The sequence below is a fragment of the Fringilla coelebs genome (genome assembly GCF_963513975.1).
Source record: "Fringilla coelebs genome assembly, chromosome: 29".
NCBI classification, from domain to species: domain Eukaryota; kingdom Metazoa; phylum Chordata; class Aves; order Passeriformes; family Fringillidae; genus Fringilla; species Fringilla coelebs.
This window is the reverse complement of record NC_140055.1, coordinates 192900-207001: the sequence shown is the minus strand read 5'-3', so window position 1 is coordinate 207001 and position 14102 is coordinate 192900. Positions and strand designations below refer to the sequence as shown.

General features: G+C 56.1%; 1 protein-coding gene across 10 annotated transcripts in view; it reads left to right on the top strand.

Moving 5' to 3' along the window:
- LOC311164062 (rho guanine nucleotide exchange factor 11-like) overlaps positions 1–14102 on the top strand; it is a 43683-nt gene that overhangs the window by 8983 nt on the left and 20598 nt on the right. For 2 of the 10 annotated variants that reach the window (XM_084223325.1, XM_084223329.1), the window contains exons 8-28: positions 1042–1164; positions 2823–2906; positions 3380–3460; positions 3587–3652; positions 3802–3903; positions 4094–4192; positions 4702–4744; positions 4884–4980; positions 5665–5814; positions 6120–6143; positions 6604–6775; positions 7395–7479; positions 7811–7840; positions 8559–8685; positions 9445–9460; positions 10181–10344; positions 11327–11374; positions 11511–11764; positions 12673–12819; positions 13062–13144; positions 13754–13879. In XM_084223325.1, the coding sequence (XP_084079451.1) occupies positions 1042–1164; positions 2823–2906; positions 3380–3460; positions 3587–3652; positions 3802–3903; positions 4094–4192; positions 4702–4744; positions 4884–4980; positions 5665–5814; positions 6120–6143; positions 6604–6775; positions 7395–7479; positions 7811–7840; positions 8559–8685; positions 9445–9460; positions 10181–10344; positions 11327–11374; positions 11511–11764; positions 12673–12819; positions 13062–13144; positions 13754–13879 (2121 nt within the window). Of the gene's footprint in view, positions 1–1041; positions 1165–2822; positions 2907–3379; positions 3461–3586; positions 3653–3801; positions 3904–4093; positions 4193–4701; positions 4745–4883; positions 4981–5664; positions 5815–6119; positions 6144–6603; positions 6776–7394; positions 7480–7810; positions 7841–8558; positions 8686–9444; positions 9461–9926; positions 9943–10164; positions 10345–11326; positions 11375–11510; positions 11765–12672; positions 12820–13061; positions 13145–13753; positions 13880–14102 lie in introns of all 10 variants that reach the window. The other 8 variants (XM_084223326.1, XM_084223330.1, XM_084223333.1 and 5 more) reach the window with 7 other exon arrangements.

The window sequence follows — 14102 nt, the reverse complement described above, 5'->3', positions numbered from 1 at the left end:
TTTTATTATTTCCCCATTATTGTTTTTCTCATTTCCCCGTGTTTCTGGGGGTCCCCTTTTTCCCCCCCAGCGGTTCCAAGAAACCTTGGACCACCAGGATATTTGGGATTTTCCCAGATTTTTTTCTATGATTTCCCCGTGGTTGTTGTTCTCATTTCCCCGTGTTTCGGGGTGTTTCCTTGTGTCCCCCAGCAGTTCCAGGAAACCTTGGATCACCAGGATATTTGGGATTTTTTCCGTGATTATTTTTCTATGATTTCCTGATGATTGTTTTTTCCATTTCCCCGTGTTTTGGGGTGTTCCCTCGTGTCCCCCAGTGGTTCCAGGAAACCCCAGACCACCAGGATATTTGGGATTTTCCCATGATTATTTTTCTATGATTTCCCCATGATTGTTTTTTCCATTTCCCCGTGTTTCGGGGTGTTTCCTCATGTCCCCCAGTGGTTCCAGGGACCACCAGGATATTTGTGATTTTCCCAGATATTTTTCTCTGATTTCCCCATGATTGTTTTTTCCATTTCCCCGTGTTTTGGGGTGTTCCCTCGTGTCCCGCAGCGGTTCCAGGAAACCTTGGACCACCAGGATATTTGGGATTTTCCCATGATTATTTTTCTATGATTTCCCCATGATTGTTTTTTCCATTTCCCCGTGTTTCAGGGTGTTTCCTCATGTCCCCCAGTGGTTCCAGGGACCACCAGGATATTTGTGATTTCCCCAGATATTTTTCTGTGATTTCCCCATGATTGTTTTTTCCGTTTCCCCGTGTTTTGGGGTGTTCCCTTGTGTCCCCCAGTGGTTCCAGGAAACCTTGGATCACCAGGATATTTGGGATTTTTTCCGTGATTATTTTTCTATGATTTCCCCGTGGTTGTTGTTCTCATTTCCCCGTGTTTCGGGGTGTTTCCTCGTGTCCCCCAGCGGTTCCAGGAAACCCCAGACCGCGGGGACAGTTTGTGATTTTCCCAGATATTTTTCTGTGATTTCCCCATGATTGTTTTTTCCATTTCCCCGTGTTTTGGGGTGTTTCCTCGTGTCCCCCAGCGGTTCCAGGAGCTGCTGCAGCGCAAGCCGGGCGCGGCGCTGGAGGAGCAGCTGGAGGGGGCGCGGCGCCGGCTGAGCCAGCTGCAGCTGAAGGTGCTGCAGGAGGCGCGCGCAGGGCCCGCGGTACGCTGCGCCGGGAACGGGAATGATCCCTGGGAATGGGAATGGGAACGGGAATGGGAATGGGAATGGGAATGATCCCTGGGAATGGGAATGATCCCTGGGAATGATCCCTGGGAATGGGAACGGGCTGGGAACGGGCTGGAGGTGCTGCAGGAGACGCGCGCAGGGCCCGCGGTACGCTGCGCCGGGAATGATCCCTGGGAACGGGAATGATCCCTGGGAATGATCCCTGGGAATGATCCATGGGAATGATCCCTGGGAACGGGAATGGGAATGGGAACGGGCTGGAGGTGCTGCAGGAGGCGCGCGCAGGGCCCGCGGTACGCTGCACCGGGAACGGGAACGGGAATGATCCCTGGGAATGGGAATGATCCCTGGGAATGGGAATGATCCCTGGGAATGGGAATGGGAACGGGGATGGGAATGATCCCTGGGAATGGGAACGGGAATGGGAATGGGAACGGGCTGGAGGTGCTGCAGGAGGCGCGCGCAGGGCCCGCGGTACGCTGCGCCGGGAACGGGAATGATCCCTGGGAATGGGAACGGGAACGGGAACGGGAATGGGAATGGGAATGGGAATGATCCCTGGGAATGGGAATGGGAACGGGAACGGGAATGGGAATGGGAATGGGAATGATCCCTGGGAATGGGAATGGGAACGGGAATGATCCCTGGGAATGGGAATGGGAATGATCCCTGGGAATGGGAATGGGAATGGGAATGGGAACGGGCTGGGAACGGGCTGAAGGTACTGCAGGAGGCGCGCGCAGGGCCCGCGGTACGCTGCACCGGGAATGATCCCTGGGAATGGGAATGGGAATGGGAATGATCCCTGGGAATGGGAATGGGAATGATCCCTGGGAATGGGCTGGGAATGATCCGGGAATGATCCCTAGGAATGATCCCTGGGAATGGGCTGGGAATGATCCCTGGGAATGGGAACAGGCTGGGAACGGGCTGGAGGTGCTGCAGGAGGCGCGCCCAGGGCCCGCGGTACGCTGCACCGGGAATGGGAATGATCCCTGGGAATGATCCCTGGGAATGATCCCTGGGAATGGGCTGGGAACGGAAAGGAAACGGGAATGGGAATGATCCCTGGGAATGGCTGGGAATGAGCCGGGAATGATCCCTGGGAATGGCCAGGAACGGGCTGGGAATGGTCAGGGAATCGCCAGGAATGGATCTGGGAATGGTCCGGGAATGACTGGGAATGATCTGGGGATGGTCTGGCAACAATCCTGTGGAATGGTCTGGGAATGGCGGGGAATGGTCCGGGTATTATCCTGAGAATCAATCTGGGAATAAATCCAGGAATTCTGGGAATAAATCCGGGAATAATCCTGGGAATGATCCTGGGAATGATCCTGGGAATGATCCTGGGAATGAATCCAGGAAAAGATCCAGGAATGAATCTGGGAATAAATCCAGGAATGATCCCAGGAATAATCCCGGGAATCATTCTGGGAGCAATTCCAGGAATCATCCCAGGAACAATCCCAGGATTGCCCCTGAGCCCTTCCTGGTGTTTCCCGGGAATTCTGCTGTTCCCAAAAAACACACCTGGGGACGGAGGGGGCTGGGTGGGAACTTTGGGCCTTTCCTCGTCCCTGGATTTCGGGGTTTCCTGGGAATCCCCTGATCCCGGTGCCCTTTCCCAGGATTCGGGCTCCCGGCCCCCGGAGGGGTCCCCGCAGCTCCCGGGGCGCCGCCCCAGGGACCCCCAGGACGGGCACCCGGCAGAGGTGAGGGGAATCCCGGGAAAACCGGGAAAAACCCGGGAAAAACCTGGGGAAAACGGGGGGGAACTGCAGGGAAAATTTGGGAAAGGTTTGGGAAAAGGGGGGAGGAGCTCCAGGGAAAGTTTGGAAAAAGCATGGGGGAAATTCCAGGAAAATTCTGGGAGGAAGCAGAGAGGGGGGAAAAACTGAGGGAAAAATTCAGGGAAAAAAATTCCAGGAGAAACTTGGGAAAAGGGCTTGAAAATTCTGGGAAAAACGGGGGGGGGAATTCCAGGAGGAGTCTGAGGAAAAGGTGGGAAAATTCCATGGGAAGTTTGAGGAGAGGTGGGAAGTTCCAGGAGAGGTTGAAAAGCTCCCCCAGGATTCGGGGTCCCCCGGAGCTCCCGGCTCCTTTTCCCGGGAATTCTGAGGGATTTTGGGGTCCCCGCCTCCCCAGGGGGTTTTGGGGATCCTGATCCCGGAATTGCCCTTCCCAGGTGTCCCGGAATTCCGGATTCTCCGAGCCCGGCAGCCCCCGGAGCTCCCCCGTGCTCGGCTCCCGCCTCTCCTCGGATCCGGTACGGCTGAAAAACCCCGGAAAATCCGGGAAAATCCTGGGAAAACCCGGGAAAATCCTGGGAATCCCCACAGGGATCCCCCCCAGAGCTGTTCCCGGAGCTTGATCCCGGTTTTTTTTGGGATAGGGATCGGGAAGGCCCCAGATCATCGGCCCCGAGGAGGATTGTGAGCCGGGGAGCGGCAGCAGCGAGGTGAGGGTTCCGGGAAAGCGGGAATGGGGATTTGGGAATTCCAGGGGGAGTTTTGAGGGGATTTCTGGGATTTGGGAATTCCAGGGGGGAGTTTTGAGGGGATTTCTGGGATCCCAGCAATTCCCACTTCTCCCTCTCTGCGTTCCCAGAGCGATTCCGTGTTCCAGGATTTGGGAATTCTCAAATCCCGCCCGGCCCACTTGGGAGTTTTCCTGAGGTTCCTCTTCTCCCAGGCTGATCCCACTCCTCTGGTAAGGAATTCCCAACATTCCCGGGATTTCCTGACCCCTGGGATCCCGCTCCCAACCTCTGGCACCTCCCAGAGGTTCCCAGGGCTCCGGATGGAGCAGAATTCCGGGGATTTCCTCAGAATCCCGGGGATTTCCTCGGAATTCCGGGGATTCCCTCAGCATTCCCGGCATTCCCGGTTTTTCCCCCCAGCTCTTCCACCTGTGCTCCGAGGTTTGCTGCCAGCTGAGCCCCCGGGAGAGCCGGGCCCTGGGCAGGGACATCTGGAACGTCTTCCTGGACAGGGCGGCGGTGAGCCGGGATTCCCGGGATTCCCGGGGTTTGGGGGGAATTCCCGGGATTCAGGGGGAATTCCCGGGGTTTGGGGAGGACTTTCCAAGATTCAGAGAGGGTTTTCCAGGATTTCAAAGAATTTTTGGGTGATACTCCGGAATCTGGGAGGATTTTCAGGAGTTTGAGGAGGATTTCCCGGGATTCGGGGAGGATTTTGTGGGATTTTGGAGAGTTTCAAGGAATTTGGGGAGGATAGGATTTTCAGGGATTTGGGGAGGATTTTTCAGGATTTGGGAGGATTTTCTGGGATCTTGGGATGGATATCCTGGGATTTTTGGATGCTTTTCCTGGGATTTAGGGAGGATTTCCCGGGATTTTGGGATGAATTTTTGGGGTTTTTGGGGGGATTTCCCAGGATTTTGGGATGGATTTCCCAGGATTTTGGGGGGATTTCCCAGATTTTGGTGCTTTTCCCAGGATTTTGGGATGGATTTCCCAGATTTTGGGTGCTTTTCCCTCTTTTCCAGCCGCTGCGGGTGAAGGTGCCGGAGCAGCTCCTGGCCGAGATCGGTGAGTTCGGAATTCCAGGAATCTCCCCCGGGGGTGGGGATTGGGAATTCCCAGACTTTTCCTGGAGTGTTGGGAACACCGGGATCAGCTCTGGAGCACGAGGGGCGCTCCCCAATCCCGGAATTCCCGGCGTTCCCAGAGCTGCGCCTGCGGAACGGGGACGAGCTGCGGCCGGCGCTGCTGGAGGCGCAGGAATCCGTGATCCCGGAGATCCAGGAGCAGCTCCAGGACTACAGGTGGGAAAAACCCGGGAATTCCGGGAATTCCGGCAGCTCCCGGTCCCTTTGGGGCGCAGCCTGAGGCAAACCCCGGGTTTGGGGAGGGTTTGGGCCTCCCAATCCTGGTTTTTATTTTGATTTTTCCCAGCAGAACGTGGGGAAAATCCCAAATTTGGGGAATTCTGGGAGTTCCATCCTGTTGGTTTTGGCTTTTCCCACAGACCCAAGGGGAAACCCCAAATTTGGGGAATTTTGGGACTTTCTGGGCGCTCCCCATCCTGGTTTTTTGGCTTTTCCTGGAGAACGGAGCAGGAGATCCCAGACTTTGGGAATGTTGAGAATTCCAGGCGCTCCCCATCCCATTTTTTTTGCTTTTTCCAGAGAGCTGGGTGGGAAATCCCAGACTTTGGGAATGTCGGGAATTCCGGGCCCTCCCCATCCCATTTTTTTTCGCTTTTCCCAGAGAGCTGGGTGGGAAATCCCAAATTTTGGGAATTCTGGGGCCTCCCCTTCTGGCTTTTTTGCCTTTTCCCAGAGAGCAGAGCAGGAAATCCCAAATTTTGGGAATTCCGGGCCCTCCCCATCCCCGTGTTTTGGCTTTTCCCGGAGAGCCGGGCAGGCCCCATCCCGGTTTGGGGGGATTTGGGAATTCCGGGAATTCCGGGAATTCCGGGAATTCCAGTCCCGTTTCCCTCCCGGCAGGACGAAGCGCACGCTGGGGCTGGGCAGCCTCTACGGGGAGAACGAGCTGCAGGAGCTGGAGCTGGGGAACGGCCCCCGGGAATCCCGGGAATGCCGGGAGAGGGAGCGGGCGCTGGCCGAGAGGCAGCTGGGGCACCTGGGGGACATCCTGTGAGCACCGGGAATGTCGGGAATTCCCGTGGGAATGTCGGGATGGGCACCTCGGGGACATCCTGTGAGGGCTGGGAATTGGGGATCTTTGGGAATTCCTGATGGGTTCGTTGGGAATTCCTGCTGGGATCCCTGGGATGGGCCCCTCGGGGACATCCTGTGGTAATTTGGGAATTCCCGGTGGGAATCAGGGCTGCAGTGGGAATTTTGGGATTGGGAAAGGGACTGGGAATGGGGATTTGGGATTGGGATTGGGAATTTTGGGGTTGGGAATGGAAGAATCCAAGGAATTCCTTTTCCCGCAGCTCCAAGTACGAGGAGGAGCGGAGGTGAGTGGATCCAACGGGAAAAAAATCTGGGAATTTGGGCCATTCCTGGTTTTCCCTGTGGAATCTCCTCCCTCTTTCCCCCCTTTTTGCCTTCCCTCTTTTCCCTCCCATTCCCAGTTCTCCCTGTGGATCCTTTCCCTGGAATTCCCTGTGGATCCCTTCCCTGGGATTCCCAGTTCTCCCTGTGGATCCTTTCCCTGGAATTCCCAGTTCTCCCTGTGGATCCCTTCCCTGGAATTCCCTGTGGATCCTTTCCCTCCCATTCCCAGTTCTCCCTGAGGATCCCTTCCCTGGAATTCCCTGTGGATCCTTTCCCTCCCATTCCCAGTTTTCCCTGTGGATCCCTTCCCCGGAATTCCCGCTTTTCCCACTTTCCCCGCTGGCAGTGGGTCCGGCCCCTGGGAATCCCGGGAATTCCGGGCACGCTGCCGGTGCCAGCCTCTGGAATTCTCCCTGCCAGCTCCCCCATGGCCTTCGCCCTCAGCACCTTCATGGCGCACGCCGGGATCCGGCCCCGGGAGCTGCGGGAATTGCGGGAATTGCGGGAATTGCGGGAGCTGCGGGAGGCGCGCGGCCCCGAGAAGCTCCCGGACAAGGACAAGTGGCTGCCCTTCTTCCCCAAGGCCAAGAAGGTGGGAATGCCGCAATTCCCGGGAATTCCGGGGAGATCCCAGTGCTCCGGCCTGCCGGGGGATCCCGGGAATTCTGGAGCCGAATTCCGGGGTTTTATGGCCCAAATCCTGGGGTTTGGGGTTGAGGATGGGAATTGGGGATTTGGGGTGGGAATTTGGGATGGGAGTTTGGGGTGGGAATTTGGGGTGGGAATTTGGGATTGGGGATTTGGGATGGGGATTTGGGTTTTAGGGTGGGAATTCGGGATTAGGATGGGAATTTGGGATGGGAATTTGGGATTTAGGATGATTAATACGAGATTTGGGATGAGAATTTGAGATTGGGGTGGGGATTTGGGATTAGGGGTGGGGATTTGGAATTAGGATGGGAATTTAGGATGGGAATTTGGGATTTAGGATGGGAAATACAAGATTTGGGATGGGAATTTGGGATTTGGAGTGGGGATTCAGGATTAGGGGTGGGGATTTGGGGTTAGGATGGGAATTCAGGATGGGAATTTGGGATTTGGGGTGGGGATTCGGAATTTGGGATGAGAATTCGGGATTGGGATGGGGATTTTGGGGTTTGGGCCGGGGAATTCCCGGGATTCCGAGCGATTCCAGGATTTTTTCCCAACAGAGCAGCAGCTCCAGGAAGGAGAAGGAGCAGAGGCAGAACCCGATCCTGAAATACATCGGGAAACCGCGGAGCTCCTCGCAGAGCAGTGAGTGAGCCCGGAATTCCGGGGGCTGGGAACGGCCCAGCGCGCCTCGGGATTCCCGGGAATTCCTGGGAATTCCTTGGGAACACCCCAGGATTTCCTTGGGACTCTCTGGGGACTCCCCGGAGATTTTCCTGGGATTTTCCAGGCATTTTCCGGAGATTTTCCGGGGATTTTCCCTGGAGTTCCCCCAATTCCCCCGGAATTCCCGGATCCCGGCCTCATTCCCGCATTCCCATCCCGTTTTTGTTCCGTTCTCATCCCATCAGCGTTCCCGAATTCCCGGTTTTCCCCCGGGGTTTGGGGATTTTGACGCCTCCTCTTTGTTTTCCAGCATTTCATGTCCCCCTGTCCCCCGGTGAAGGTAAAAATTCCCAATTTTCTGTTGCTTCTCCCTCATTTTTCTGTCATTTTTTCCCCTTGGTTTTGGGGTTTATCCCCGTTTTTTCTTCCCTGATGAAATTCCTGGGAACTTTGGGGTTTGGCATTTGGGATCAGGGTTTGGGATTTAGGAATTTGGGATTTAGGAGGGAAATTGGGGGATTTGGGAAGGGAGTTCAGGATTCAGGATGGGAAATTTGGGAATTAGGATCAGGTCTGGGATTTGGGATGGGAGTTTTGGGATTTAGGATGAGAAATTTGGGATTTGGGAAGGGAATTTTGGGATTTAAGATGGGAAATTCAGGATTTAGGATCAGGAGTTTGGGATTTTAGGATCAGAAATTTGGGATTCGGGATTGGAAATTTGGGATTTGGGCTGGGAGTTTTGGGATTTAAGATGGGAAATTCCAGATTTGGGAAGGGAATTTTGGGATTTAGGATCGGAAATTTGGGATCTGGGAAGGGAATTTTGGGATTGAGGATGGGAAATTCAGGATTCAGGCTCAGGAATTTGGGATTCCAGCTGGGAATTTTGGGATTTAAGATGGGAAATTCAGGATTCAGGCTCAGGAATTTGGGATTCCAGCTGGGAATTTTGGGATTTGAGATGGGAAATTCAGGATTCCGTGTCAGGGATTTGGGGTTCCGGCTGGGAGGTGTCTGGGTGCCCCCCAGCTGCCGGAATTCCGTGTTTTTCCCAGCAGTGAAGCCGGGGAACGTCCGGACCATGATCCAGCACTTTGAGAACAGCCACGGGGAGCCCCCGGAGCCGGGCGGGCAGCGCCTGTCCACGGGCAGCATCCCCGAGGAGCTGCTGGGCCCCGACAGGTGCCAGGGGAGGGGGGGACCCCAAAATACCGGGGGGGCCCAAAAATACCGGGGGGAAACCCCAAAATACCGGGGGGAACCCCAAAAATACCGGGGGGGGACCCCAAAAATACCGGGGGGTCCATAAATCCTGGGGGGGTCCCTAAATCCCAGGGTGTTCCAGAAATCCCAGGGGATTCCCTAAATCCTGGGGGGGGGTCCCTGAATATGGGGGGGGTTCCGTAAATCCCAGGGGTTTTCCCTAAACCCAGGAGATTCCCAAAATCCGGGGGGTTCCATAAATCTGGGGGATTCCCTAAATCCAGGGTGTTTCCCTAAATCCTGGGGGTTTCCCTAAGTCCCGGTGTTTTTTGATGTAATTCCCGGGATTTTTGGCCGTAATTCCCGGATGTTTTTGCTGGAATTCCTGGGTTTTTTGGCCGGAATTCCTGGGTTTTTTGGCCATAATTCCCATTTTCCCCCGGAACGTTCCCGTTCCCCAGCAGCTCCCGCAGCGAGGTGCGCCTGATTTCTCCTGTAAATCCCGGGATTTTTTGCTGTAATTCCCGGGATTTTTTGGCCGTAATTCCCGGGGTTTTTTTGGCCGGAATTGCCAGGTTTTTTTGCCGTAATTCCCGGGGTTTTTTGCTGTAATTCCTGGGGTTTTTTTGCCGTAATTCCCGGGGTTTTTTGGCCGTAATTCCCGGGTTTTTTTTGCTGTAATTCCCGTGTTTTTTTGCCGTCCTTCCCATTTTTCCCCGGAATGTTCCCCGTCCCCAGCAGCTCCCGGGGCGAGGTGCGCCTGATTTCTCCCATAAATCCCTGGATTTTTTGCTGTAATTCCCAGGTTTTTTGGCCATAATTCCCGGGATTTTTGGCCGTAATTCCCGGGTTTTTTTGGCCGTAATTCCCGGGGATTTTTGGCCGTAATTCCCGGGTTTTTTTTGCCGTAATTCCCGGGTTTTTTGCCGTCCTTCCCATTTTTCCCTGGAATGTTCCCCGTCCCCAGCAGCTCCCGGGGCGAGGTGTGCCTGATTTCTCCCATAAATGCCAGGGTTTTTGCTGTAATTCCCAGGTTTTTTGTCCATAATTCCCGGGGATTTTTGGCCGTAATTCCCGGGGTTTTTTTGCTGTAATTCCCAGGTTTTTTGGCCATAATTCCCGGGGATTTTTGGCTGTAATTCCCAGGGTTTTTTTGCCGTAATTCCCGGGTTTTTTTGCCGTCATTCCCATTTCCCCCTTGGAATGTTCCCCGTCCCCAGCAGCTCCCGGGGCGAGGTGCGCCTGATTTCTCCCGTAAATCCCGGGATTTTTTGCCATAATTCCCGGGGTTTTTTTGCCGTAATTCCCATTTCCCCCTTGGAATGTTCCCCGTCCCCAGCAGCTCCCGGGGCGAGGTGCGCCTGATTTCTCCTGTAAATCCCGGGGTTTTTTGCCGTAATTCCCGGGGTTTTTTTGCCGTCATTCCCATTTCCCCCTTGGAATGTTCCCCGTCCCCAGCAGCTCCCGCAGCGAGGTGCGCCTGGGCCGCTCGGAGTCGCTGAAGGGCCGGGAGGAGCTGCGGCGCTCGCGGCGCTCGGAGCCGGTGCCGCGCTCCCGCAGCGACGTCGACATGGACACGGGCAGCGAGACCCCCCGGCTGCACTCGGCCTCCTCCTCCGCCTCCAGCCTCTCCAACAGGTGGGAAATCCCAGGAATCATGGAATTCTCGGAATTCCGGAGGGCCCAACCCCGGATTTGGGGGGACACGGCTTTAGGGACAGGCTCTGGGAAAGCCGGAGCGCTGGGATCGGGGGAATTTGGGATTTGGGGTTTGTTTGGGAATTCTCAGTCCTCAAGCCTCTCCAACAGGTGGGAAATCCCAGGAATTCCCAGAATTCCAGAGGGCCCAACCCCAGATTTGGGCTTTAGGGACAGGCTCTGGGAAAGCCGGAGCGCTGGGATCGGGGGAATTTGGGATTTGGGGCTTTTTTTGGGGAATTCTCGTGCCTCCAGCCTCTCCAACGGGTGGGAAACATGGGAATTCCTGGAATTCATGGAATTCTGGAGGGCCCAGTCCCAGATTTGGGGTGTCATGGCTTTAGGGACAGGCTCTGGGAAAGCTGGAGCGCTGGGATCGGGGGAATTTGGGATTTGGGGTTTGTTTGGGAATTCTCGCACCTCCAGCCTCTCCAACAGCTGGGAAACCTGGGAATTCCTGGAATTCCAGTGGGTCCAGTCCCAGATTTGGGGGTACACGGCTTCAGGGACAAACTCTGGGAAAGCCGGAGCGCTGGGATCAGGGGAATTTGGGATTTGGGGTTTGTTTGGGGAATTCTCGCGCCTCCAGCCTCTCCAACAGGTGAGATTTCCCAGGAATTCCCAGAATTCCAGAATGCTGATTCCGGATTTTGGAGTTTGGGATGGAAGTCTGGGAAAGGAGGGGAAGTTGGGATCGGGGGAAGTTTGGGACTTGGGGTTTTGGGGATGGGATTAGGGGGGTTGGAGGGGGGGAGGGGTTTTTTCCCTTCAGGTCCCGAATTCCTGCAGAATCCGTGGGAAAATCCATGGGATGCGGCGGGGTTTGGGGTGGAATCCCTGGATTTCGAGGCTGAACTCCTCAGGATGGGGAAAGCTTTGGGATTTGGGACACCCCAGGGGGATTTTCCCGTTCTTTTCCCAGATCCCTGGAAAACCCCACCCCCCCCTACACGCCAAAGATGGGGCGCAGGTGAGTGACCCCCCCTGGAATTCCCATTCCCATTTTGCCCAGTTTTCCCTTTTTTCATCCCATTTTTATTCCTCATCCTTTCTCTGTTTCCTCCCCGGTTTCCCCCCCCAAATTTTCCCGTTTCCCCCATTTCCAGGAGCATGGATTCTCCCAGCCTGGGCTTCGGGGCCGACCCCTTCCTCCCGCACCTCCTGGAGGACGAGCAGGGCCCCGTCCCCGAGCTGGAGGCGGATCCCGAGTCCCAGCACCCGCAGAATTCCCACTCCCAGGGCTGGCAGCAGAATTCCCAGGGCTGGCAGCAGAATTCCCAGAGCTGGCAGCACTCGGTCAGCCGGGAGCTGCTGGCCAGCCTGAGCCAGCGCGACGTCGATCGCCAGGAGGTCATCAACGGTAGGGAATGACGGGAAGGGACACCGGGAATGGCGGGAACACCGGGAATTTGGGGAGCCTGGGAGTGGGGGCGTGCCTCTGGGGGGTCACCCCCGGGATCTCAGGGCTCGTTCTTATCCCTTTTCCAGGATTAGGGGCTCATTCCTGGGATTTGGGGGCTCATTCCAGGGATTTGGGGGCTCTCTCCTGAGATTTGGGATCTCACTCCCGGGATTTGGGATCTCACTCCTGGGATTTGGGGGCTCATTCCTGGGATTTGGGGGCTCGCTCCTGAGATTTGGGATCTCACTCCCGGGATTTGGGGGCTCACTCCTGAGATTTGGGATCTCACTCCCGGGATTTGGGATCTCACTCCCGGGATTTGGGGCTCATTCCTGGGATTTGGGGGCTCATTCCTGTTTTTTTCCCAGGATTTGGGGCTGGTTTTGGGGTTCTGGGTGTCAGGTTCTGTTCCAGGGGCTGCCTTCAGAATTGGATGTCCCTGATGTCCCCAGTGCTGTCCCCAGAGCTGTCCCCAGAGCTGTCCCCAATGTCCCCACTGTGTCCCCAGAGCTGTTTGTCACCGAGCTGTCCCACCAGTGTCCCCACTGTCCCCAGTGTGTCCCCAATGTCCCCACTGTGTCCCCACTGTCCCCAGTGTATCCTCAATGTCCCCACTGTGTCCCCACTGTCCCCAATGTGTCCCCACTGTGTCCCCCCTGTGTCCCCAGAGCTGTTTGTCACCGAGCTGTCCCCAGTGTGTCCCCAATGTGTCCCCCCTGTGTCCCCAGAGCTGTTTGTCACCGAGCTGTCCCCAATGTGTCCCCACTGTCCCCACTGTGTCTCCAATGTCCCCAATGTGTCCCCCCTGTGTCCCCAGAGCTGTTTGTCACCGAGCTGTCCCCAATGTGTCCCCCCTGTGTCCCCAGAGCTGTTTGTCACCGAGCTGTCCCACCTGCGCATCCTGCGCGTTCTGGATTTGCTTTTCTTCCAACGCCTGCGCCGGGAGCAGCTCCTGAGCCGGGAGGAGCTGGGGCTGCTCTTCCCCAACCTGCCCGACCTCATCGACGTGCACAGTGAGACAGAGAGCCCCAAATCCCCAAAATCCCCAAATCCTGAAACCCCAAATCCCCAAAATCCTGAAATCCCAAATTTGCCTCTATTTTTTCCTCCTTTTTCCCGCTCTCTTTTTTGCCTCTCTTTTCCCATTCCTTTCTCCCTTTTCCCCGTTTCTCCCCATTTCCCCCTCCTTTCCCTCTCCCCCTCACTCCCCCCATGTTCCCACGCCCCCTGCCCACCTCCCCTCCCTCATTCCCAGGTTCCCTCTGGGAATCCATGCGGAAGCTGCGGGAGGAGCAGGGACCCATCATCGGCGAGATCGGCGACCTCATGCTGGCCCGGGTAGGGAAACACAACCCAAACCCCAAAACCCCAAACCCCAAACACAAACCAGAACCCCCAAACCCCAAACCCGAACCCAAACACAAACCCAAACTCTTCCCACTCTCTGGGGGCACTGAACCCCAGGGATTTGGGGATTTGGGAATGCCCATCCCTGGGGTTTGGGGATGAACCCCAGGGGTTTGGGAATGAACCTTGGGGGATTTGGGGGTTTGGGGATGAACCCCAGGGGTTTGGGAATGAACCCCAGGGGTTTGGCAATGCCCATCCCAGTGTTTGGTGATGAACGCCGGGGGTTTGGGAATGCCCATCCCGGGGGTTTGGGGGTTTGGTGATGAACCCCAGGGGTTTGGGAATGAACCCCAGGGGTTTGGAATGAACCCCAGGGGTTTGGGAATGCCCATCCCGGTGTTTGGTGATGAACCCCGGGGGTTTGGGGGTTTGGAATGAACCCCGGGGGTTTGGGAAGCCCATCCTGGGGTTTGGGGGTTTGGTGATGAACCCCGGGGGTTTGGGGGTTTGGGGATGAACCCCGGGGGTTTGGGGGTTTGGGGATGCCCATCCCGGTGTTTGGGAAGCCCCTCCACGTTTCCCCTCCCGCATTCCCAGTTCGAGGGCGCTGCCAAGGAGGAGTTCCAGCGCGTGGCCGCCGCCTTCTGCTCGTCGCAGTCGATCGCGCTGGAGCTGATCCGCACCAAGCAGCGCAAGGAGAGCCGCTTCCAGCTCTTCATGCAGGTGGGGCCAGATTGCAGCCTCTCACCTTCATCTGCACCTATTTGACTTCATCCCCACCCTCTCACCTTCATCTCCACCTTCTCACCTTCATTACCCAGTCTCGCCTTCATCTACACCTATTTAACTTCATCCCACCATTTCACCTTCGTTACCCAGCCTCTCGCCTTCATCCCCACCCTCTCACCTTCATCCCCACCATTTCACCTTCATCCCCACCATTTCA